We start from the raw sequence: 26,770 nt of genomic DNA, 5'->3' as shown, positions 1-26,770 counted from the left end.
CAAAGTCCTTGAAGTATACAGAAGGTAGGAAGGAGCTCAAACAGGGAGTTAGCAGAGCTAAAAGGAGCTCTGAAATGTCCTTGGCCAACAGGGTTATGGAGAATCCCAAAGGCATTCCATATCGGGAGGAAGAGGGTAGCTAAGGAAAGAATTGGTCCACTCAAGGATAAAGAAAGGAAGTTGTGTAGAGATGGAAGAAATGGGTGAGATCTTTAATGAGTACTTTATGTTGGTATTAACCAAAGAGAGGGACGCAAGGGATGTTGAGGTGAGGGAAAGGTATGTGAATATTCTTGGGCAGGTCAACATAATGAATGAGGAAGTTTTAGGTGTCTTGAAATACATTAAGGTAGACACGTCCCCAGAGCCAGAGGTCTATCCCATGATATTGTAGGAGGCAAGGGAGGAAATAGCTGAGGCCTTAACAGATACCTTTGAATCCTCTTTGGCCTTAAGCGAAGTTCTAGAGAACTAGAGAATGGCCAATGTTTTTGTTTTGTTTAGGAAAGTAAGCAGAGATAATCCAGATAATTATGGGCCAGTGAGCCTGGCATTGGTGGTGGGGAAGCTGTTGAGAAGGTAATGAGAGAAAGGATTTACTCACATTTGGAAGCAAATGAACTTGTTAGTGATAGGCAGCGTGGGTTTGTGCAGGGAAGGTCATATCTCACCAATTTGACTAAGTTTTTTTTAATTAGGTGACAAGAATGATTGATATGGGGAGCTCAGTGGAAGCTGTCCATGTGGACTTTAGTAAGGCATTTGAAAAGGTACCTCACAGCAGGCTGATAAGGTAGAATCTCATGGGATCCAGGGTGAGCTGGCTGGATAGATTCAAAACTAGCTTGAACATAGAGGTCAGACAGTAGTGGTGAAAGGGTTCTTTTCGGAATGGAGATCAGTAACTAGTGTTATACAAGGATCAATGCTGGGACCTTTGTTGTTTGCAATATCTATAAATGAGCTGGAGGAAAATATAGGTGGTCTGATTCATGAGTTTGTGGATGACACCAAATTTGGTGAAATTGCAGACAGTGAAGAAGATTGTCAAAGGATACAGTGAGATATAGAGAGATTGCAGATATGGGCATAGAAATGGCTGATGGAGTGTAATCCAAACAAATGCAAGGTGATACATTTTGGAAGATAAAATTCAGGTTAGATAAATGGTAGAACCCTTTGGAACACCAATATACAGACACATCTGGGCGTACAGGTCCAGAGATCCTGGAAAGTGGCAACACAGATGGTCAAGAAGGCAGACAGCACGCTTGCCTTTATTGGCTGGAAGACTGAATATAAAAGTTGGCAACTTATAATATCGCCACATTTGCAATACTGCATGCGGTTCTGGTTGCCATATTACCAGAAGCATGTGGATGCTTTGGAAAGGATGAGAGAAGTTGACCAGGATGTCGCCTGGTCTCAAAGATTTTAGTTATGAGGAGAGATTGGGTAAACCCAGATTGTTTTCACTAGGAAGACTGAGGCTGAGGGGTGACCTGATAGAGATCTACAAAATAATGAGAGGTATAGATAGTGTTGACAGTCGGAGGCTTTTTTCCAAGGTGGAAAGTTCAACTGCAAGAGAGCACAGGTTCAACGTCTGGGGGTAAAATTTAGGGAAGAATGCGGGGAAAAGTTTTCATCCAAAGGGTGGTGGGTGTCTGGAATGTGTTGCCTGTGGAAGTGTGGCAGCAGGCACATTAGTGACATTTAAGGTCTTTATAGACATGTGAATAGGCAGCAAAGTGAAAGATGATACTGCGTATGGGCAATAAGTAGTGGGTCTAAATAGGGATTAGCAATTGGCGCAGACTTGGCTCCTGTGCTGCACTGTCCTGAATTGAATTGAATCTCAAGGGCAATGACCCATTCAGCCAACCCCTTGAAAATGGATGGAGTACACACAGCTACACACAGAACAATGTGAGAGGGGGAAGCCTGATCTTCAAACATTACAATTTGGCGTATTTTCGCAATGCAAACAGCACTTATTATGAAAACGTTCCAATTTCTGTATGTAATATTTAATACTGTTTAAAAGAAATTTATAATTCCAAATGAAAAACTTCCGAATAAGTTTAGATTAACTTATACAAAGACTTAGTCAGCAGACCTTCGACATTTTAACTTTAAAATTATGTTTCAATATTTAATTACTTCCATCAGGTAACATCCATACACTGTCACAATGAGTTAGACACTGTGTTCACCTTTTATCACAAGTGAGTTTGATTTGAAACTATTACTCAGCTGTGATTGCTTCAGTTTGGCTACTTCCCCTTGTTGGAAGTATGATACAGATAATATTTCAAAAGAACAGCAGCAAACTAACATTTTCATGGTTATCCAATCAATTAAGGATATTAACTTAGGCACATTAACTTCACTTGTGAAATTATTATCATGGATAATGTGAACAATTTAGAAGTATTTACAAGTTTGGTTCAAATGTTTGCTATAACTGATACATTTGAATTAATACATATTGTATTATAATGATCTAGTTAATTTCATCAAGCAGCAGTATATCACAAGCTACAGGTTTACTACCAAACTTACCAGAATATCACCAGTTTCATAAATACAAAAAACCTGAGTATTCAAATTTTATGTATGGACAGAGCTTTCCAAATGCTTTCAAATCACATCACATGTCACCAGCTATGGCTAATTTTGTTGAATAAAATCCAGATCTCCTAAGAAGATGAAATTAAAGACCACAAAAAAGACTAAAGGACAAATTTTACATGGGGAATGACAGGGTTCTGGGTTTACTACCCTCACAGAAAAGTTGGTATTGAACAGACTGGCTTTAAACAGTTATCTCCCAATGATAATGTACTGGGGGGAGGCTGGAATGAGCTGAGAGCAAGACCTCTGTCCCACAGGAAAAAGAGCTCCTGCCCCCAAGACCTCCCAGCTATATGAGAACTCAGTAGTGGTAAATGAAAAGATCCATGAATGCTGCACTTGTAAGTCTTTAGATTTTTTGTCAGGAAGGGATCAGGGATCTGACAAGCACTGGGTAGCCCTGTCTACCTCCTTCCCACCTTTAAGCTCCAGGGTGAAAAGTGCCATGCTAGCTTATTTGTTCCATCTTCTTCAGCAGCACAAATTACAGAAATGGAAGTGAAAACACACTAGAAGCCCAATGGCTGATACCTTACCCACCCACAATAATATATATGATGATGTGCAAGAATGTTGTGCAGGCAGGCATCCATTTTGTATTTCCAAACTGTCTGCAAAATATCAGTTAGGGGGATGGGGGTGTGGAGCAGGGAAGAGCTGTAACATTGTCACCTTTTGTTTTTGACACGGGTCAATCACCAAATTTGTTGAAATTTCAAAAAGGTTTTAGATACGATCCAACCATTTTATAATGGTTAAGTACTGTGATTATCTGCTGTACAGTGGCTAAACAAAAAAAAAGGCATATGTTGGCAAAGAATATAGACACTTAATAGGTGACAAATAAACATGTTATGTACCCTGATTTATTTTTCAAAAAAAAATTGCTGAGTTGAGGATGAAAAGATCATAATTTGGTACAACAGAAATCTAAAACCTATCAATATAATTTAATACACCAGTTCTACAAAGGGAAAGCTTTCTTCCTGTTAATAATATTAGTATTGTCAGACATTCACTACATCTTTACCAGTATGTGTGGATTCTGTAGTGCTAGAATCTTTATTATGTTCTGGTGCTTCGGTAAAAGCTGATTCAAAAGCTGCTTCTTGTTCCTCCAGTGATTCAATAACTTTAGGTCCATTTGCAGTTGTAGAACCTTCACGTGGCTGTTTCTCTGCCAAGCGTTGCAACGCTGCTGGCCTTCTGCCCCGTCTTTTACCTAAAATTCTGACATAATTGGCTGGCACTAATCCTGTTGTTTGACCATCTAAACTGGCCATCAACCACCCACGTACTTTGGGTTGCTGTTCTGAAAAGAGAAGGAAAACGGTTAAGCATGCTTTATACCAATACCAAATGAAGTATTTGGGACTAGGTGTTACAATCAAAGTTTGAAATGAATTCACTCCAAACTGTTGTAAAGCCTTATTTTAAACTTCAATGAATGTGAAATTCATATCAGTTCTTTCACCATTTTTGACTAGGCATCAAATGTGATACAATTCATATTCAACTGTAAATTAGGTCTTAATCATTTAAATACAAAACCCATTAGGATCATTTTACAGCATGTTTAAGCCTTCCAATATTATTTGTTTCATAATATACAAGTATAGATGACTAAGGGGTTCAGTTAATTCAGTTGGCTGAACCGGGAGAAAATGAGACTACAGATGCTGGAGACTATGGTACCGGAAAAAACACAACAGGTCAGACAGCATCCAAGAAGGAGAGTTGACATTTTGGGCATAAACCCTTCATCAGGAATATGGATGGGGAAGGGGGCTGAGAGATAAATAGGAGATGGGGGTGAGGCTGGGGGTAAGGTAGGTTGGATGACGATAAGTGGATGCAGGTGAGAGGTGATTGTGATAGGTCAGTGGGGAGGGTGGAGTAGATAGGTGGGAAGGAAGATAGACAGGTAAGTCACGTCAAGAGGGTTGGATCAGGCATGAGGTGGGCGATGGGGAGATTTGGAAGCTGGTGAAGTCAGTGTTGATGCCGTGTGATCGTAGGGTTCTGAGGCGTAAGATGAGGTGTTCTTCCTCCAGTTGGCAGGTAGCTTTGATTTGGTGGTAGAGAAGGCCTAGGATTTGTACGTTCCTACGGGGATTATGAGGGGGAGTTGAAGTGGTTGGCCACAGTGGGGGGGGTTGTTTGGTGCAGGGTTTGCAAAGTAGCGTGATGCTAACAGTGTGGTCTCAATTTCTGCACAAGCTGAGATGCACTGAATATCCTTGAAGGACTCTCTTTCTCAACCTTGCACATCACCTGAGGCAAGGTGACTCTCAGCTTATACCACCAGTCTTTTCACTCTAATGAGAGCGTAATCCTATGGTCCTCTAGGACTATGACAATTTTACCTGTTCAGATGACTAACACGTGCAAAGCATTTCAAATATCGTTCACGCTAATACATGCTTTTTCCTACCTTCTTTTTCCTATTTAAATTTGTTTCATTTGTTGAGCTTTTACAGTTTGCTCAATATTTAAATCTAATGTCTCTTGGCCAAAAATTTTACTTTTATATTTCTTTGAGTTTTTTTTCACCTATTCTCTTTACACTTATGCACCCACCATCTGTCTTTTGTGTGCTCAGTTCCAAATTCTATCATCTTGCATTATCCTACTGTTTTTATGTTAATCATGGTCTGTCTTTCTTCATCACTGTATCATTTCTAAGGTTAATTTTACATAGTTCATTGTTTAATAGATTGGTAATGTTCATTTGGGCAATGAACTATTTTATCTTTCTGGAAAAGGGTGTTGCAGTTGGAGCATAAGGGAGGAAAATGTATCTTTAAAGTTGAGATAAAAGGTAACATTCTAAACCCCTTAGTCATCCATACTTGTATATTATGAAACAAATGATATTGGAAGGCTTAAACATACTGTAAAATGATCCTAATGGGTTTCTATTTAAATTATTTAAACCTAATTTATAGTTGAATATGGGTAATATCACATTTACTGCTTATTCCAAAATGAAGAACTGATATGTGCTATTGATGGAGAGAATGTGGTGCTGGAAAAGTACAGCGGTCAGGCAGCATCCAAGGAGCAGGGGAATCGACCTTTCGGGCAAGAGCCCTTCATCAGGATGTGCCTGAGGAAATAAATTCTCATGACTTACATGTGCAACTGGCCTACCAGCATTCATTGAAGATTGGCCAAGAGTGTAATATGGTTACCATTAGAACCAATGAGTGACTGCTTTCAGAAGGAGAAAATAGTCTTAAAAATTGTAAATTAGCTCTTTTGTCATTCAACCTTTGTCATCTTCTTTTACTGCTTTAATATTCAACTTTTACCATACTTAAGGAGAAAAAATGCACAAGTTGAATATGTTCATAGCTGTTGTTCAGTTTAGTACACCAACTGTAAATTGAAAATGTAGTTGAATAATTCACCTTTAGGAGCAAGGTTCAGCAGGTCACCTGAACGAAATGTGATCTCTTCTTCTGAGCCAGCAGTGAAGTCATATTCTGCTCTTGCTACAACATGATCATCATCTCCATTTGCCCAACTTGTTGATTCTTCTTTCAAAATAGAGGAAAGTGTATCAGCAAATTAACATATACAATAACCAGCCATGAAAACGGATGGAAATTTGAAGAACAAAAGTATAAACACTCTGTAATTTGATGTCTGATTCTATACATTGGTAGCAGCTTAAACAGATAGCTAATACAGCAAAACTCCTATAATTGGGCCCTTGCCAGCACAAAACTGGGCAGCATTGATTATATTTCAGGAGAGCCTAAGTAATTCTTCTAACAGACTGCTATTCTAGTCATAGAAACAGGAGCTTGAATCGACTATATCGCTCCTTAGATTGATCATATTGAATGGTGGAACAATGATCTGAAAATGCCTCAATTCCACTTTTCTGCCTTTTACCCCATATGCCTTGACTCCCTTACTTATTACAAATCTGTCAATCTCAGCCTTCAACATACTTAATGATTCAGCCACTAAAGCCCTCTGCAGAAAAGAATTCCACAGATTCTTTACGCTCTGAAAGAAGATATTCCTCCTCATTTCTATCTTGAATGGGTGACTACTTAGTCTGAGCTTATGCACTCTGGTCCTAGATTCTACAAGATAAAATAACCTTTCAGTATCTAAGCCCCCTGTAAGAATCTTACAGGTTTCAAAAAAGTAAAACCCCATTCCATTAAACTCCAATGAGTATAGGCCCAACTTATTCAACCAATCTTCATCAGAAAACCCTGCCATACTCAGGATCAACCTAGTGATCTTTTTCTGGACTGTCTCCAATGCCAATACATCTTTCCTTAGATAAGGAATCCAAAATGCTCAAAGTATATTGTCTAACTTGTGTCTTGTATAGTTTTAACAAGACTCTGATATTTTGTACTCCATTTCCTTTGAAATGAAGCCCAAGTTCCATTTGCCTTCCCATTACCTACTGAACTAGGATGCTAGCATTTTTGGTTATTGCATGAGGGACCCCAAGTTCCACTGCACAACAACTTTCTGCAGATTTTCTGTTTAAACAATATTTATTATTTCTATTCTTCCTGTCAACATGTGTAACCTCCCAATGTGCCACACTGTATTCCATCTGCCAAGTTTTTGCCCACACATCTAACCTATCCTCTCCCTCTGCAGACTCTTATCCTCACCACTTGCCTTCTCACAAATTTGGGCCATAGTACATTCATTCCCCTCATCCAAGCCATTAATTACTTTTATTATTCAAGGCATATGGGCATCACGAGTTGGGTCAGATTTATTGCCAACCTTAAATGCTTTTAAGATGATGGCAGCAATGAGCTGCTTTCTTGAAACCCTGCAGTCCATTTGCTGTAGGGAGATATGCAATGTCATTAGCTGGATAAAACGTTATTAGGTCACAATAGAGTGTTATATGCAGTTCTGGAATCCACATTAGAGGAGGCATGTGATAGCCCTGGAGAGGGTGCAGAGGACATTTACCAGGATGTTATTTGGGTTGGAGTGTATCAGTTATGAAGAGAAATTGGACAGACTGGGGATGATTTCCTTCGAGCTGAGGAGTTTGAGAGGGAACATGATTGAGATGTATAAAATTGAGGAGCACGGACAGGAACATTTCCCCTTGACAGAGGGATCAATGACAGACTTAAGATTAGGGGCAAAAGGTTTAGAGGAGATGTGAGGAGAAACTTTTTCACCTAGAGGATGGTGGGATTATTAAATGCCCTGCCTATAAGGGTGGTAGAGGCAGAAATCCTCATAACATTTCAGATTTATTTAGACATGCACTTCTGATGTCAAGACATACAAGGCTACAAGCCAAATACCGGAAAATGGGATTAGAATAATCAAGTGGTTGTTTTTGACCAGTGAGGACAGAATGGGCCAAAGGCCCTTCTTCTGTGCTGTAGATCTCTAAGTCGCTATGGAGGGAGTTGAAGGATTTTGACACCGTGATATTAAAGGAATGGTGATAATTCCAAGTCAGGATGATGAGTGGCTTGGATGAGAACTTGCAGACAATAGTGTTCCCACATTTGTTGCCTTTGTCTTCTAGATCGAAGGTTTTGGATGTGCTGTCAATGGAGCCTTGATGAATGTCTGGAGTGCATCTTGTAGATAGCAGACAGTGTGCAGGCTAGTTTTCAAATCCAGAACTATTAATCCTTAAAGCCTGTTGTCATAACTTCAGATCAGAGTATTATTATTGTTGTTGTTGTCCATCTGTGCACTCTATCTGAAGTTTCAACATTTATCAGAGTAGATTTCACAAAGGAATACATTATTTCTAATTAGCAAGAAATACTGAATTTGATGTAGAAATATTTTAGATTAAGAAAGAACATTGGTAGCTCATGGTTCTAGTTGATTATGGTCTAACTCTCATTAATTTGCAGAATATTCCAGCCCTGCTGATTCAAATCTAACATGTCACTCTACCTTGAGTTGGAAGCAGCCTGAATTGATGTAGATAAATTGTCCCTCCCTGTGCACAAGCAGTGCATTCAACTTTCCCTCAATTACTTTACAACAAAATACCCATGATTTTCTTCCTCCTGTGATGTATATAAGGGAAAAGAATAATGTTTTGGACATTAGAATTTCACTATAGATCTAAAATGTTCAAACACAATAGGACAGAATGGTGACAATTACCAAGTATAGAAAAAAACATGAATGTAAGAAGTGTTTAGCCAAATGTTTAAAGTGATTATTTCCCTGGTAGAAGGGCACTGACTATTTCTTGTCCTCAGTCACAACAATTTCTATATCTTTAATTGAAAGAGATTTTATCACCTGGTTCTTCTGAAGTAGCTGAGCTCAACAGTTTCCATATAAGATATGGACCTCCAAGAACAACTGCGAAGAACAGAAAGATGGGCCAGGATTTGCCCGACCCAGGTACTTTGTCTTCAGCACCAGCTGGAACCAGAGCACTGTCTGCCCATAAATCCTCAATCTCAGAGTTGTTCCGTAGGCCCAGTATCCTTTGTAACTTCCTATACATGTACTTCAAAGTTCTGATCAACGCAAATGCCGAGAGAACTTTGGTAAAATGCACTCGAAGTCTGGAAAAGTGATTTGCAACATCCAAGACGGCTCTGAAACTGTTGTACACTGCTGAAAAAGTAGCCTCAAGCATCATACTGACAGAAGCAAATGCATGAACAATACTTTCAATGGACTGAAATGCTCCTCTACTGCTTTCTTCAGCCTGGCGTACAAACCTACTTGGAGGAATATCATCTGTTCGAAATCTGTTGTAGCCAAGACCTCCATGTCCATAATTATAGGGGCTATAGCTTCCATATAAAGAGGTTCCATATGGTGTATATGCTGGAGAGAAAGTATTATAGATAGATCTGTAAGAGCCGAAGTTACCAACTCCAGTCTGCTGTGTTGGTCTTGGAGGAAGAGGTGGTGGAATTCTTGTAATGACAGGCTGTCCTTGTCTTGTAGGTAGGCCAGATAACAGTTCAGCTGATCTGAAATGCAGCAAGTGCAAATGCAATTTTAAAACATAAACCAAATAAACATTCCTGAAGAAAAATGGTAGCAAACTTGTGTATTTGGAGAGTCGTTTTTGCTTTTGGAATTAGATTATTTGAATTATATAATACATATTTTGAAATTTGTGCTTCTAAACAATGAGAAATATTTCACCAAAGACTCTGCTTTACATGAAGATGGTTCCAACGATGTTGGTTGCAGGAGATTAACAATAATTACTAGAACAATATAATTTTAAAAGGTTCAAAGTCTGATTTGTGTTTTGTTTAAAACTAGATCAGTTAAAATGAACTTTTCCAATTTAACTCTTGCTTTTAATCAGTCTTCTTAATTTGGAATACATTTTTTGTAAGTATTTATATAGTTATGTATCACATACTTCCACCATTTCAGATAAATTAGAAATAAATCTAAATAATAAATAATTCTCAGCTGACAAATGATTTGTTTGATTTTTTTATTCCTCAGTAGTTACGAATACTTCGCAAGCAACATTTTACTAACAAATAAACAGAATATCATACTATCAACAAACAACTTAATTGGAGAGCCTGCATACAAAATTGAAGCAACAGAAGGCTATATGGCCCCTCCAGCATGTTCGGCTTCCATTCTGCATGGCCACAGGTGATACAACCTTAGCCTCAACACTTTCATGTTTCCATAACATTCAACTCCTCTGTAGATCAGAAATTTGCCTGTCTCAGCCTTGTACACATTCAGTGCCCCATATTCTACACACTCTTGGCACAGAGAATTCCAAACATTTACAACTCCCTGACAAAAGAAATTTATCCCCACCTCCACCGTAAAGGGGAGTTGTTTTTATTTTAAAACACCGGTCCTCAAGATCTAGAATACTCAATGATGGAAAACATCCTCTCAACTCTGTCCATCAGTCTACTCTGTTAAGCCACTCCAAATCTTATATGTTTCATTAAGATGATGTTATTCCTTAAAACCCCACAGGGTACAAGCTAAACCTGTTCAAAATTTACTCACAATAATCACTTCACTCTTGGAATCAACCTAGTGAATCTTCTTTGAATCAGTTATATTGTCAATATACCCTTCTTAAATAAGAGACCAAAATTGTATGCAAAACTCTCAGTGTGGTCTCACTAATGCTCTGTACAATTTGTAGTAAAACAAAGTTAACAAGATTATAATATTTGGAGATTGCCTGAAGTAATGAAAGGGGTCAGATGTCCTATACTTAATCATTACTGACTACAAGATAAGATGGCTTCGTTGTTAAAGATTAAAGATGGGGTTCAGGTTGTCAAAATAAAAAAAAATGCAGTTTGTTCACGCCTGTAAACAGCGACCGGTGCAACTTAATTGATGATAGGCAGACTGGTAGTTTCCAAGTCTCAGAGGGAGATTTTTGGAATATCAGTTTTGTAAATAGTTATATGGAAGGAACAAACAGGGGGCACACACCTTCTAATGGAGAAGAAAGACTGCAACCCCTAACTCTCATGTACATGCAGTTGGTTTTGCCATCTGGAATAGGATGTTGGCAGCATTGCTCGACTCCCAAATTGGATACATGAAAGATTTGTGATGTCCAGCTCAGTCATAATCAGTATGTCACAGTCAGCATCCCTTCTAATCCTTGCCTCAATTAATCTTGATGAAGTCCTCAGTACCAGTTCGAAAGCAAAAACAAGAATCATCCTTCTGGGGGATTTTAAAGACAGCGATGACTGTGACTTCAAACTCTGTAGATGGACTATTAGAAAATGTGAGTTAGTATTGGCCAAACAAAAAATGATCTCCTACTGACAAAGTGCACCCAGAATATAACATATCTTTTTCTACCAGTGGGCAGATACAAAATAACATGGAGGCATGTCTATTGGACATCTATAATATTTATTTCTACTTGAGGCATCAACTTATATCTGCATGAATTCAAATAACGAGACTTAATAACAAGCAACCCTGGTTGCCTTTGCAGAACAACAAAATATCACAAGTCAGTATTCCAACATCTCAAGAGTGATGCCCAAAGAAGTTAAATGACATGTGGTAGGAAGAAAAGGCTTGTAAGATCCTCAACAATTTGCTGAACGTCATTACTTGCAAACCTTTCTTAAGGCCATTTACAGACCAAGTTAAAATGGACAAAATCCTTTTTTCTCTCTTCTCAAGAGTGTCAAAGCCAAATACTAAAGTTGGAAACTCCATTGAAAACAACCCCTGAACTGCTAATCCACAGTGGAAGTTAATAACCTTCAGGCTATCTGCCAATACCATGTTAGAATCCATGGCTGAGTCACCAATGGAAGAGCTGCAAAAAGTTATCAAAAGAATGAAGCGCAACAAAGCCTGTGGCCCGGATGGTACTCCTATTAAGGCCTTCAAAGTTGCTGGGTTTTCATTCACATCAAGGCACCATACATTTATCCTATGAACTGGGACAGAACAAAAAAATCCTCCTCCCTGACTTCAGGAGTGCACTATATATGGCTGCCTCTAAGAAGGGGGGGGGGGGTAAAACTGTAGAGATATTTGCCTCTTGTCCAGTGCAATGAAAATCCTGACATAGAACAGACTCCCATGGGAAACAGGCCATTTGGCCCAACAAGCCCACACCGACCCTGCGAAGAGTAACCCACCCAGACCTATTCCCCTACATTTACCCCTGACTGATGCACCTAATCTATACATCCCTGAACACTATGGGTAATTTAACATTCCAATTCACCTATGCTGCACATTTTTTGAACTATGGGAGGAAACTGGAGCACCCAGAGGAAACCCACACAGACTAGGGGAGAATGTGCAAACTCCACACAGACAGTTGCCCGAGGCTTGAGTCGAACCCGGGTCCCTGGGAGTTGTGAAGCAGCAGTGCTAACGACTGAGTCATGGATTTTCCTGAATGACATACTTCCTGTGGCAGATACAATACTCCCAGACACAGAGTAGCTTGCAAGGAAACTCTGACATGGTCTCTGTTGCCAGACATAGCCAAGAAAAACATCAAGAATAGCACCAGGGACTCTTTGTTGCATTCACTGACCAGACCCCAAAGCATCTAACACAGTAAATGTGAGGTTCTATGGATCAGAATGTCCAAGAAGTACAATCGCAATCCTGTAATGATCGTGATGATGTGATTGCAGGCAGTTCTCCTATAATGCTGTAGTTGCGTTTCAGCAAAACCTCGCTTTGTAGAAAATTGCTTAATACAAATAATGGCACCTATGGAAAACTCTCTCAGAAAGCTACTCTCTGTACAGTACCTCTCAAAGAAAGCTGACATTAGCACATGCTCAGAACAGCAAGAAGACCAGTGCTGACATTGCCATGTGTACAGAATGAAGTGCGTAAAACAATCACCGCTGGAATTGCACTTTCACAAACAGAGGTACGCGTTCTCAAAAATACCATTCCTTAACTCCTCAGCAACATTATAAGCAAATTACGCTGCTGGAATGCACATTATTAGAGAACTACCTGTATACAGGGGAACCTCGATTATCCGAATGCTAGTTATCTGAAAATCGGATTATCCAAAGGAGATTTTGATGTCCCGATAGAAATACGACATCAAAGATGTGTTTCCAGCAGTAATCACGTCTTTTGTTTACAATGATTAAACAGGCACCATCTCCAAATGGCTGACCTCCTGCCCTCTCTCTTCACACACTTTCCCTGGAGATCGACAGAGGGGTGTACTGTAACACCCCCACCCCCCCACTGGCTTCCCAGGAATAATCTCTCCAACATTGTCCTGTATAGGGCAAGCATGGAACCTGTCAAAAATTTGCAGCAAAAAGTTGTGTGTGTGTGTGTGTATACGCACGCACTATTTGGAGACTTACCCCACAAAGACAGCAGCAGTGTTCGGTCCGGATGCCCCAGGGAGGGGCCGGGGGGGTGGGGGGACAGCGGTGGAGGGACAGCGGTGGAGGGCTGTGTTGAGGGTGGGTGCTCTCGCACTTTGTGCTGTGGGGCAGAGGCAGTGTTGGACTGGATTGGGGGGGGGGCGGGGTTGGACGGAAGGGTGGCGTTGGTGGCAGGGTCTTGCGCGCTGTGCACTGCTGCAGTCTCCTGAATAGGGAGCAGACTTTAAAACTCCGAGCCCCAACGGAAAGGCATTTAATCGATTTTCCGAATAATTGATTATCCAAATGAAACAGTGCACGCCCATCACATTCAGATAATCGAGTTTCCACTGTAACTAACTGCCTTAAGGAGGAGATCTGAAACAGACACCGTCTAAATCCAGGAGAAAGTGAGGACTGCAGATGCTGGAGAGTCGGAGTCAAAAAGTGTGGTGCTCTAAAAGAACAACAGATCAAGCAGCATCAGAGGAATAGGAGAGTCAACATTTCCTGATGAAGGGCTTATGCCCAAAATGTTGAGTCTTTAGTGAATTCTGCTTTCATAAACATATAGTTAAAAGAATATGTTTCACATCAAGATTTCTCACCCTCAAATGAGAAACTCAGACTTGTTATAAATCAGAGCTGAAAATGTGTTGCTGGAAAAGCGCAGCAGGTCAGGCAGCATCCAAGGAACAGGAGAATCGACATTTTGGGCATAAGCCCTTCATCAGGAAATGTTGACTCCAGCATCTGCAGTCCTCACTTTCTCCTTGTTATAAATCAGTCCACCCTAGAGAATTCTTTACCACAAAATCATCAATTAATCCTGTTTCATTACACATTGCCAGATCTAAAATAGCCTGTTCCCTGGTCGATTCCACATGTTCTGAATACACCGGCCTAAAAACACCCTGGGAACTCACCTTCAAGGCTACCTGTGTCAACAAGTCTTACAGTATTATTAATCTCCAATTATTTATTCATTTCTCTGTATGCTACTGTTAGGAGCTTACATACTATTTCAATCGTGATTTCTATCCCCTATTGCACAACATTTTGATCTTGAGTTAGGATCGTTTCTCCCTACTGTACTGAGCTACCCTCCTTGTTTTTCTTTCTGACTGTCCATCCAAAATGTCAAGTACATCAGGATAAGCCATTCCCAACCTTAGCCACATTGGAATTATGTCTCTGTGATGACTATCAAATTGTACCCATTTATTTCTATTTGAGATACTGATTTCTCTAACTTGTTAAAAAAGGCTGCATGAATTCAAATAAGGAGCTTTAAATTTAACTTTTTTCTCTACTCAGACTCAATTTGCTAGCATGTTTCTATGCTCTGTTCCTTCCTGTCAAAACTCTGGTTACTATTACTGATATTGCCACCCTGCAATATTGCCATGTTCTTTCTCTTTAACTTCCTCAAATTATCTTCGCATGATTCCTCATCTTTCATACTAGTTAGTTTAACTTAGTTTAGTATCATAGAGTTTTTACAACAGGGAAAGAACCCCTTTAGCCCACTGTATGAGCACAGTCATCAGGTACTTATCTATTCCCAGTTTCTTGCACTTGGCTCATAGCCTTGTATGTTATGCATTTCAAGTGCTCATTGAAATACTTCTAAATGTCTTAAGGTTCCTGCCACTACCATCCTTTCAGACAATGACTTCCAGATACTGAGACCTCTGAGCAATCTTTTTTCCCCTCAAACTGCCTTAAGTCTCTTGGTCACCTTAAAACTATGCTCCTGGTTACTGACCATTCTTCAAGGTGTGAAGTTTCTCTCTATCTACTTTGTCTATGTACCTCAGAATGTTTTACACCTCAATCAGATCCCGCTTAGCCTTTTCTGCTCTAAGGAAACAAACCCAGTCTATCTAATCTCTTTTCACATCTGAATTGCTCCAGCCCAGGCAATATCCACATGAAACTCTTCTGCACCCTCACTAATGCAATCACAATTTGGCAACCAGAACTGCACACAGGACTCAAGCTGTGGCCTAACTAATGTTACATACAGCCGAATCATAACCTCCTGCCTCTTGCATTTTATGTCTTGATTAACAAAGAGGAACTTGCATGTGACAGGAAGGCAAATGTAATGTTAGCATTCATTTCAAGAGGGCTAGAATATAACAGAATACTGCTCAGGCTGTATAAGGCTCTGGCCAGACCACATTTGGAATATTGAGGGTGGTTTTGGGCCCTCTATCTAGGAAGGATGTGCTGACCTTGGAGGTGGTCCAAAGGAGGTTTACAAGAATGATCCCGGGATTAAGTGTTGTCATATGAGGAACAGGTGAGGACACTGGGTCTGTACTTGATGGAGTTTAGAAGGATTTTTTTTGGGGGGGGGAGCAGGAAGAGAGAGATCTGATTTACACTTATAGAATACTGAAAGGCCTGGATACAGTGGATGTGGAGAAGATGTTTGCACTAATATGAGAGACTAGGACCCGAGGGCACAGACTCAGAGTAAAGGCACGACCCTTTAGAATAGAGAGAAAGAGAAATGTCTTCAGCCAGAGGGTGGTGAATCTGTAGTATTCATTGCTGCAGAGGGCTGTTAAGGCCAAGTCATCGAGTGTATTTAAGACAGAGTTAGCTAGATTTTTGATTAGTAAGAGTTCAAGGGACATTAAGAGAAGGCAGAATGGGGTTGAGAAACATATCAACCATGATTGAATGGCAGAGCAGACCTGACGGGCTGAATGCCTTAATTCTGCTCCTATATCTTATGGTCCTATGGTGATGTTCCCATGTATATGCTGCTCTTGTCCTGTCAGATGGAAGCTGTCATGGATTTGGAAGGTGCTGTCTAAGGATCCTTGGTGAATTTCTGCAGTGCATCTAGTAGATTACATACACACTACTGCTAACGAGCTTTGCTGGTGGAGTGACTGAATGTTTGTTGATGTAGTGCCAACCAAGTGGACTGTTTTGTACTGAATGGTTCAAGCTTCTTCAGTGTTGTTGGAGCTGCACTTATTCAGGCAAGTGGGAATTACATCTCACTCCTGATTTATGCCTTGAAGATGGTGAACATGGCTTTAGAGAGTCAGGAAGTGAGTTACTTGCTGTAGCCCCTGACCTGCTCTTTTAGCCAGTTGAGTTTCTGGTTATTGCTAGAACATTCAGTGACAGTAATACCATGGAAAACCAAGAGGCAGTGGTTAGATTAGAGATGGTCATTGCCTAGAATTTGTGTGGTGGAAATGTGATTTGCTACTTTTCAACCTTTTCCATGTCCTTTGCTATGATGATAATGCCTACGTAGACCCCAACAACTGGATCATTACCCTTGCTTTTCCAGGATCCTCTCCAGGAGGAAGTGAGGACTGCAGATGCTGGAGAGTCAGAATCGAGATTGGTGCTGGAAAAGCACAGCAGGTCAGGCAGCGTCCGAGGAGCGGGAGAGTCAACGTTTCGGGCATAAGCCCTTCATCAGGATTGTGGAGGTGGAAGAGGCTGAGAAATAAATGGAAGATGGGGGGAGGTAGTTGGGAAGGTAATAGGTTGATGCAGATGTAGGGTGATGGTGATAGGTTGGTGGAGATAGGTGGTACAGATCAAGAGGGCGTTATCGAGTTGGAGGGATGTATCTGGGATGAGGTGGGGGGCGGGGGATTTGGAAACTGGTGAAGTTGATCCTCTCCAGCCCTGATGAGATGTCCTTAGTCCTGGCACTGTGCATGCAACTCAGTCTTAAACACTTAAACTCTTGACTGTAGAGAATGTAGGCTATCCCCAATACAGTCTATACCAATCCTACTTCCTCTTTTCTTCCTCCAACTTATAATCTCTCAGGATCACAGTATGAGACCCTATATTTTTCTTTCAATCTTATCCTATAAATACAATGTTTATAATTAGTGGTCATCATTATGGTCAAATAGTATGCTATTGCACACTGGGCAGATTCTTTCCTTGTCTATCCTTTCGTTGCCTCAGATTCACCTGTAACCATTTCTATTCCTGGACTACTTGTTCTGATGTTCCTCAGCATTTATCCTTATCTCTCTTCTCATATACACGCTGATTCTTGCGATATCATTCAAAAACACAAAGTGCAACAATAGGGGGGCACTTGCCCTTTGAGATATTCATTAAGATAGCAGTTGATCTATGACCTCAACTCCACCTTTGGACACTATCCCCATATACCCCAATCTCTTTAGCACCTAAAAAATCTACTCATTGTTTGGAATGTATCCAACAATTGTATTTTGCTTTCTAGTGTTCCAAAGCATCACAATCCTTTGAAAGAAGAAATTTCCCAATTCAGTACTAAGTCATAGAGTTATACAGCATGGAAACAGACCCTTTGGCCCAACTTGTCCATACCAATCAGATATTCTAAACTGTTCTGGAGCCATTTGCCAGCACTTGGTCCATATCGCTCAAAACCCTCCCTAGTCATGTACCCATGCAGAAGCCTTTTAAATGGAGTAATTGTACACACCTCCTAACAACTCCTCTGGCAGTTTGTTCCATGTCTGCACTACCCTATGTGTGAAAACATTGCCCCGCAGGTCCCTTTTAAATGGTGATTGATATTTTATTCTAAGACTGTGACTAAAGTGTCCTGCCAGGGGCATTCTTTTCTCTGCACCTAACCTGTCAAGCCCATTAAGAACATTTTATGTTTCAATTTCATCAGCTCTAATTCCTTTAAATGCTAGAGAATAAAAATCATTTTCTGTTAATCTCTTCTTGCAGGACAATCCCTCATCACAGAAAGAAATCTATTAAACTTTTGTTATACTCTGAATGTGACATTCTGATAAGTCTCTTTCCTCAAATCAAAACTGCACACAGTATTCCAGGTACAGCCATCACATTATCGCCCCCACCCCGCCTCCATAACTGTAGTAAGACATCTTTACTCTAAAATTCCAATCCCTTTGTAACAAACACTGATATACCATTTCCCTACATAATTGCTTGTTGTTTCTGCAAGTTAACATTCTGTGATTCAAATACAAGGACTTTTAAAATTATCTCTACACTCAAGTTGGATAACTTTACACTTTGCCACATTCTATTTGTGCATTAGTTTTCACATGCACTAATAACATCCAGGTCAACCTCACATGTCATTCACACCTTCACTACCTCTAAATTATCACACAGCTTGTCCAACATTCAATACAAGAAGGAGAGAAATTTAAAACATTTAAATATTGATAAATCCAAGGTCTTAATCTCTGGTGCATTCACAAGGTGCCACCAATTCCATCCATCTCAGTGGCAAGAGTTTGAGACAGAACCAGACTGCTACAACTTTAGTAGGTAAAAACAATGACTGCAGATGCTGGAAACCAGACTCTGGATTAGTGGTGCTGGAAGAGCACAGCAGTTCAGGCAGCATCAACTTTAGTGTCATACTTGACTCAAAGATTAGTTCATGGTCACATATTTGTACTATCACTAAGAACATATGTTTCCAACTTCTTGACATTGCCTGACACATATAAACATACAAATCAAGAGCAGGAGTAGGCCATCCAACCCTTTGAGCCTGCTCCAGCATTCATGAAGATTGTGACTTATCAACTTGTAACATCAAACCACATGCTCAGCCATCCCTGAAAATCTTCCAATTCCTTGTGAAGAAATAATATATCTATTTCATTGTAAGAATATTCAAGGATTCTGCTTCCTGAAGGAACTTGATTGCAAAAATAGGGAAGTTATGTTTCTGTTATACAGGGCACTAATGAGACTACATCTGTAGTACTATGGATAGTATTGGTCACCTTGTTTAAGAGAGAATATAAATGTGATGGAGGGGAAGGGAGGTCCATATGCACAACTCTCCGAGAGGAAGGTTTTTGCCGAATCGGTGTTTTAAATGAATGACTCCTGATTTAGTAATGGTGACCCCCTAGTATAGATTCTTCCACAAGAGGAAATATCCTCTTGACATCTATCCACTCAAGACCCCTCACAATTTTAAATGTTCCAATCAAGTCACATCTTCCTCTTCAGCAGACACAGGTTAACTTTTCCAATGTTTCTTCGTAAGACAACCAGGTATTAACCAAGTAAACTTCCTCTCAACTGCCTCCATCACATTTATATTCTCTCTTAAACAAGGTGACCAATACTATACATAGTACTACAGATGTAGTCTCATTAGTGCCCTGTATAACAGAAACATAACTTCCCTATTTTTGCAATCAAGTTCCTTCACAATAAATGATAATATTTTATTAACTTTCCTAATTATTTGTTATACCTACTGTACTCTCTTGCCTTAGCCTATCAGATGCAGAAGTCCTCACTGATGAGGTTTATTTGAGATTACCCATGATTACCTGAGGTTTGAATACGCCAAGACTCCTCAGCCAGCTTTCTAATCTTCTACATTTAATATTAATCAAAGCTCTATCATCCAGCCCCTTGTTTACATCAAATTTTGAGAGGGGGAAGGAGAGGATAAAGGAAGGTAATTCCACAGCATGGGGTCTATGCCATCGAAGATACAGCCACCAATGATGGAAGGATTTAAATCAAACAAGTTCAAGGCCAGGATTGGCAGAACATATAGATTTAGGAAGGTTGTGAGGTTAAAGGACATGTTAGAATTATATAAACAGCTTGCCTTGGCACTAAGCTCCAGAATACCTTCTTCACAACTCTTAAATGCTCGACCATACTTTCTTCCTTCAAGATAATCCTTAAAACTTTTTACCCAGCTTTTGACACTTTTTCCTAATGTCACTTTATGTGGCCGAGTGTCAGAGTTGCTCGATTATGGCCCCAAGAAGTACCTTGGGACATTTTACAGTATTCTAACGACCCTATAGAAAATGGAAGTCAGGGTTATGATTTTATTATTAACGTTTTTGTAGCTAAAAACAGTTTCTGGAGTATAGTGATTTTTGACTCTATATAGTAATGCTGCAATTCCCGAATGTACATTTCAATGCTCAGCCCCTTTTAAGCCCAATGGGAACCGACTGCTCCCTAAAGCATTATTAGTTTTATTGTCGGGGTACTTTATGGAAGTCGTACCGATCACAAATTACACTGCAGTAAAAAGATTGATTAAGTTTACTATCTGACTTCGGAGATCTACTCAGAGCAGGAGAGGAATTTGCAGCTTTTCGAGTGTTTGGAGCACAACAAGCGGTGGCATTGTCTGGTGAACTCATCCCACACTGGGCCTGGCCATTGATGTACCCTCCGAAACATTGAAGGTTTATTACTTTTAAACTTTACGGAGCACATTTAGTGCGGTGACTTTGAAAACCAAACGACTCAAAATGAAATGCTGGAACAACTCGTTAGCATTTCGAATAAATTTCTAAACATCTGTACAACTTGCTCTCTCAGGTTCCAGCCAGCACTGAGGGAATGCTGCTCCATGATTTTGGAATCGGATTCAGTTCCAAAGACGACGATATTTTAAGGGTCAATCGTGTTTTTGTTTAGCGGAAATGCCATTCAGGCTTCACACCGAGCCACGGCCGCGCACATCATTATTGCAGAATAACACTCACTGGAAAGAAGGCGCACTCAGATTTCCCGGGATCCGTCTTTCCCAAGGTTTCGGAGGCGGCTGTGACCCCATAATCTTCAGAAGAACATTCACTCCACAATGACCTCTCGGCCCTTCAGCTTCACTCCCCTCAGAAATACCCAATAGGACAAAGGGTTACATCCAGACAGACACAGCAGCCAACAGAAAAGGGGGATACATCCAGACCCAATAGACTACAGTGATACATCGGACAGGCACAACAGCCAATAGAACATGGAAATGCATCCAGTCAAACATTACGGCCAATAGTATACGGAGATACAGCCGGATCGGCACCGTAGCCAATAGGACTGCGACGTGCTCAGTAGCACTAACCAATGGACTCTCGGGGTAGATTCGACCTGGGAGACATGAACTTGCAGACAGTCTCTGCGTTTTGTGAGCAATCACTTCCGGGAGTTGGAGAGCGGCTGTGGAAATGTGAGTGTTAGTGATATATCACTATCTATAACTTTTGCTTGTTCTGAGGATGATGTACTTTAACTGAATACGATTTAGTTAACTGTCTTATTCAGATATGTTTTTATTTATTTCAGTATTTTCCTCATGAAGGAAAGGATTCAGTAAAATAATTACAAATTCACTTAAGGCATGTGCAGGAAGAAATAATTCTGTGGTGTATCGCAGTGCTTAATGTTTTCATGGGCTTTGTAACAGGTATTTAAAATAGGGTGCGTAATAAACGGAAGTGTAGTGAATCGCTTCATTCGCTGTAGAAAAAAAATGATTCTGTATCTTGTGTGAAGTCGTGTTTGGTTTGCATTGTCATGTATGTTCATTTTCAATGTCAAAAAGTGCGGCGCTGGAAAAGGCGCATCCAAAAAGCAGGAGAATTGCCGTTTCGAGCATAAGCTCTTCATCAGCGATGTGATGTAGAGCATATGCTCGAAACGTCAACTCTCGTGCTCCTCGGATGATGCCTGATCAGCTGTGCTTTTCCAGCGCCGCAATATTTGACTCTGATCTCCAGGATCTACAGTCCTCACTTTCTCCTATATGTGTGCATTTTGTTCACCCTACCAAACCTAACGAACTTCAGTCAACCTTCATCAAATATTATTAAGTAAGGATTTGCAGAAAATCAAAATTCATATGAATCAGTTTAAATTGTATTAGCAATTGAACACTTCAAAAACAGCAGTCATGGTGTTGAGACATTAACTCATTATATTTAGTTGTAAGAGGAGTTCAGAGTGATTGCCTTTGCCTTTGACACAGGTTTGGGATGAAAGGCAATGTACTAATGTACTTCATGGCTTATTGTAGTCCGGTGACCTCTGTCATGAGACATTTACTGCAGGTAGTCTTACAAATCAGTTCAGTTCATTAACAACTCGCTACAAGCCAAGGAACACAGGAATATTCAAAGCTACTAAAATCTTTAGGAAGCTATAGAAAAAGAACAAAGAAGGAAGCCATAGCTGAAGGCACTGGGTAAAACACCATGCTGCAATTTTTCCTCTTCTGGTACCAGTTAAAATGAAAGATAATCTGAAGCAAATCTGACAGTTTTTTTTCATTTGCAGTAGCAAAACTAAGGAATTGCCACAGATTTAATTTACAAGCCAAAGCAGCGAGAGGTAACTACATTTTTATCACAATTGAGAGACTGACATGAATTGTATTCTGACTTAAATCTCTCTAAAGAACAAAAGATAAAGCAGAAATTTTGAAAACATGAAGAAAGACCACGAGCTTCAATTGTGATCAGTATGCATTCAGCATTAGGGACAAGGTCTAAAAGTGTCCATTGATAAACAGGTGACTGCACAAAGACAACTCCTGAGTCCGGTGAATTCTGTCAACGAGAACTATGTAATTGAGGTCAAGATTTCATTTGGCATAAGAGATTCTGCTGTGAGAGTATTTTTCTCCTCTCTGGAAAGTGATTAATATGTGCAGAGGTGCTGAAGGTAGAGCTAGAGCATATTCATGACAAAACAAACTAAGCCTTTAGACATTATCTTGACAGGCATTCCAAGAATACAGATCACAGGCAAATACATGACACAAAGCAAAATAAGGCTTATCCAGCTTGAAAAAAGTGGTATTCTTGCTACAGAAAGCCAAATCATTTTCTGCAAGTGCTTGGTTAGAAGAAAACAGAAGAAGCAAGTGCAGATGGCCACTGGATCTGCATATAATTCTGAAGAATCACTCTGAAACAATTGAACATGTTTGCTAATTTTTGTCAATGGATGCTAAGTGGTTTGAGACATATCAGAATGATGACTGCAGAAGGAGAATAACAAGTGATCCTGAAGTGTGAGATATACAATGGTCATCATGAAACAGCATGAACTTGAGATGCTTGTGTGAAATTACAACTCAGCAATGCCCTTAAATTGAAAAGCGAAGCCCTCAAAAGTAAAGTTGAGGCTATATGATGGCACTACACTCATGCTGTGAGAAGAACTTATTTTGATTTGATTTATTGTCACATGTCCCTGAATACAGTGAAAAATTATGTTTTACAAGCATTACAGGTGGATCATAACATACAAGGACATGGAAATCATAGATGTTTAGACAGAGCAAAGCATACAGTGTTATGACTGCAAAGAGGTTTGCAAAAGCTAGATGAACATTAGATTTGAAATTAGAGAGGTCCATTCAACAGTCTAATAATAGCAGCGAAGAAGTTTTTCTTGAACCTGTTGGTAGGTGTGTTCAAGCTTCTGTATCTTCTGCCTGACAGAACAATTTGGAAGAAATTAATATCGGGATGGAGGTGTCTTTGATGATTTGTAGCATTTCCGTGGCAACAAGAAGTGTAAATGGAGTCAATGGATGGGAGGTTGGCTTTCGTGATGGTTTGGTCTGTGTACACAACTTTGTAGTTTCTTCCTGTCCTGGGCAGAGCAGTTGCCGTACCAAGCCATTATGCATCCAGATAGAATGCTTTCCTTGGTGCATCTATAAATGCTGGTGATGGTTCTTATGCAATGTTCCCAATTTTCTAAGCCTTCTGAGAAAGAAAAGCCATTGTTGTATCTTCTTGACTGTCCATCTACGAAAGGTCCAGGACAGATTGTTGGTTTTAGTCACATGTAGGAACTTGATGTTGTTGACCCTGTCTACCTCAGCTCCATTGAAATAAATAGTGGTGTGCCCTCCTCTTTTCTTCCTAAATCAATGATCAGTTCTTTTGTTTTTTGCTGTGCAATGGCATTGGGCACAAGACAAAAAGCAGCAATTACTGAGATCAAGCAATAGTAATGGTAATGGTGTTGAATAGCCTGAAGTATGAAGTCAGCCTGCAATGTGATGCCAGCAAGACAGGGCTTGGAGCATCCCTACTGCAACAAAGTCAACCAGCCGTACTTGGATCCAGAGTGTTAATGCAAACAATGAGTATATGCTCAGATCAAGCTGTTGCTTGGGCTACTGCCTTTGCCTGTAATCATTTTCATTAATACCCAATTGGAAGAGACAAAAAGAGTTTGAGTCGAGCCACAAACTGCTTCAAACCATTTTCTTTAACCAACTACTATTTACTTAAAAGTGTCTGCACCAAATGTTACTCTGGCTACAGAAATATCACGTGAATATGACATAGAAGCAAAAGAAACAAATGATTGTCACTGACAAGCTGTTGACAGAAAGTCTCCTTTTATGAATAATGTAGAGGATGCTGCGACAGAGTGTGAAATCTTCCAGATCCATTGTTAAACAAGAGCTAAACATGTTCTGGTAGTCAGCAGCTCAGCAAAGGCCATTGACCTATTTTTCCTAATCACCCTGTTCAGAGGTGTTATTACACATCTCTGGAGCAGCTCAGGGATAGGGAAGTTACCACTGCACCACAAGATGACCCCCCCCCCCCAGCAAAGACATTGAACCTTAAGTGTCTTACTCAACTCAGCCAAACTCCACAATAAGGCAACTGTCCAAGTGTTACAAGACGTAGAGTTGAAAGGATGGCCTGAAAGCATCAAAGACATTCCTGTAGTTGCGAAAGTATATTGGGCACACAGGAATGAATCCACAGCTCGAGGTGGCATATTGAACAAAGGAAATATAATTGTTATCCCAAAGAGGTTGAGAGAAAGATACTGAAGTGCATCAGTGCAAGCTTCCAAGGAATTGAGTCAAGTCTGAAGAAGGCAAGAGACTTGCTGTCCTGGACAAATGTGAGCAATAAAATCAAGAGCCTCATCAGTTAGTGCAGTTCTCATAATGGGTACCAACCAAGCAAGCTAGACACATGACATCCTGGATAGATAATGGATATAGCTAGGAATAAATCTCTTTGCACTCTGAGGAACTGGTTATCTTGTCACGGTAAACACAGATTTTGACTCCTGGGAACTGAACCAGCTGACTTCAATCAACACCACTGAGACTGTGATGCCAACAATGATCCTTAGTACCCAAGTGAAGAATTCAATTCTTTTGTAAAATAAGAGAAAATTCAACATCATACATCATCTATTGTATCCCTGGTTAGATGAAAGGGTTGGGGCATTGGTGAAAACCATCAAAGATATCCTAAAGAAATCAGCAAAGATAAGCCAGTCCTAGAGTGGAGAAACAAACCAACTGAAACCATGAAAAATAGTCCTGTACGAACAAAGACTGCCATTTGCGATTTTGGAGAAGACTACCCAAGGATTGTCATAACATGCCAAAGTTATTCTTCCAATAGCAAAAACATTGCTGAAACCAGGTATGCATTTCAAAATTAAAATAAATTTGGCTTTCAGCCATTTCATCACCTTACCAAATTGCTGAACCAGTTGAGTAGTGGAGAGCTAGTCAGAGTACAAACCTTCAATGTTGTCAACAAGGGTCAGACCAGTTGGTAACTTGGGACCTGTATCCAGTCAGCAAACAGATTTACTATTGCAACCGAAGACATGTATGACAAGAGAAACTGTTTGCTCATTGTAGGTGGCTAATCATTAAGATCTGAATTTGCCATCAGACAGATCAACCATCAATCTCAGAGGGCGGAAGTGGGTACTGTAGATGCCGGAGATTAGAGTCAAGATGAGAGTAGTGCTGGAAAAGCACAGCAGGTCAGGCAGCATCCAAGGAGTAGGAAAATTGACGTTTCTGGCAAAAGCCCTTAATCCGAAATGAGTCATTCGGACTTTTGCCCGAAACATCTATTTTCCTGCTCCTTGTATGCTGCCTGATCTGCTGTTCTTTTTCAGCACCGCTCTAATCTTGACATCAATCTCCGAGGTCTATAGCACCCTGACAATGGAGGTGGAATTACAGTTGTTGCCACAGCATCAGTAGGTTACATGGAAGTGCTCCATGAAGCTAAAACATCACCCAGATGAATAGCCAATGATAACTATTCGTGTACCATTGAAAAGCTTTGCAAAGATTGATGAGACTAACAAACTACTAACAACTGTGTACCAAGCAGGTAACTTGGGGTAACTGACAGAAAAAAAAATGCACATATTGTTTACACTTGTTTAGAAAGAGGTATGTTTGGAGTAGAAGTACTGTCCTAATGTGCTTCCTGGCTGGCTAAAATCATGTGAGCTGAAAATGTGTTGCTGGAAAAGCGCAGCAGGTCAGGCAGCATCCAGGGAACAGGAGAATCGACATTTCGGGCATAAGCCCTTCTTCAGGAATGAGGAAAGTTTGTCCAGCAGGCTAAGATAAAAGGTAGGGAGGAGGCACTTGGAGGAGGGGCGTCGGAAATGTGATAGGTAGAAAGAGGTGAAGGTGAGGGTGATAGGTCAGACTGGGGTGGGGGCGGAGAGGTCGGGAAGAAGAT

The 26,770-nt window shown here is 40.3% G+C and overlaps 2 protein-coding genes across 5 annotated transcripts in view; one reads left to right on the top strand and one right to left on the bottom strand.

Moving 5' to 3' along the window:
* Nucleotides 1-2,127: 2,127 nt before the first annotated feature.
* Nucleotides 2,128-21,147, bottom strand: pex13 (peroxisomal biogenesis factor 13). Of its 3 annotated transcripts, none has more exons than XM_043696061.1 (4): nt 20,990-21,140; nt 8,920-9,608; nt 6,051-6,179; nt 2,128-3,949 (listed from the first exon to the last, which is right to left on the bottom strand). In XM_043696061.1, exons 1-4 carry the CDS (start codon nt 21,058-21,060, stop codon nt 3,645-3,647), a joined length of 1,194 nt encoding a protein of 397 aa, XP_043551996.1. In that variant the 5' UTR covers nt 21,061-21,140; the 3' UTR covers nt 2,128-3,644. The 3 variants fall into 3 exon arrangements, with proteins under 3 accessions (XP_043551996.1, XP_043551997.1, XP_043551998.1); XM_043696062.1 differs by having other exon boundaries at nt 6,051-6,176; nt 20,990-21,138; XM_043696063.1 differs by having other exon boundaries at nt 3,817-3,944; nt 20,990-21,147.
* A 216-nt stretch (nt 21,148-21,363) lies between these two features.
* pus10 (pseudouridine synthase 10) overlaps nt 21,364-26,770 on the top strand; it is a 77,310-nt gene continuing 71,903 nt past the window's right edge. Inside the window, exon 1 of one of the 2 annotated variants that reach the window (XM_043696060.1) lies at nt 21,364-21,450. The gene's annotated coding sequence lies outside the window, so the exon portion shown is untranslated. The remainder of the gene's footprint in view (nt 21,451-26,770) is intronic. The other variant, XM_043696059.1, reaches the window with a different exon arrangement.

This window comes from Chiloscyllium plagiosum, chromosome 9 (genome assembly GCF_004010195.1).
Source record: "Chiloscyllium plagiosum isolate BGI_BamShark_2017 chromosome 9, ASM401019v2, whole genome shotgun sequence".
NCBI lineage: Eukaryota > Metazoa > Chordata > Chondrichthyes > Orectolobiformes > Hemiscylliidae > Chiloscyllium > Chiloscyllium plagiosum.
The sequence above is the reverse complement of the archived record's forward strand: the minus strand, read 5'-3'. Positions and strand labels throughout refer to the sequence as shown.

Bases quoted from the DNA above. Each gene is read 5' to 3' on its own strand.
- pex13 (XM_043696061.1), bottom strand. From the start codon at position 21,060: ATGGGGTCACAGCCGCCTCCGAAACCTTGGGAAAGACGGATCCCGGGA. The intron at 9,609-20,989 runs GTGAGTGTTATT...GCTGCATTTCAG, and splicing joins CTGAGTGCGCCTTCTTTCCA to ATCAGCTGAACTGTTATCTG. The intron at 6,180-8,919 runs GTGATAAAATCT...CTATTTTGAAAG, and splicing joins AGCTACTTCAGAAGAACCAG to AAGAATCAACAAGTTGGGCA.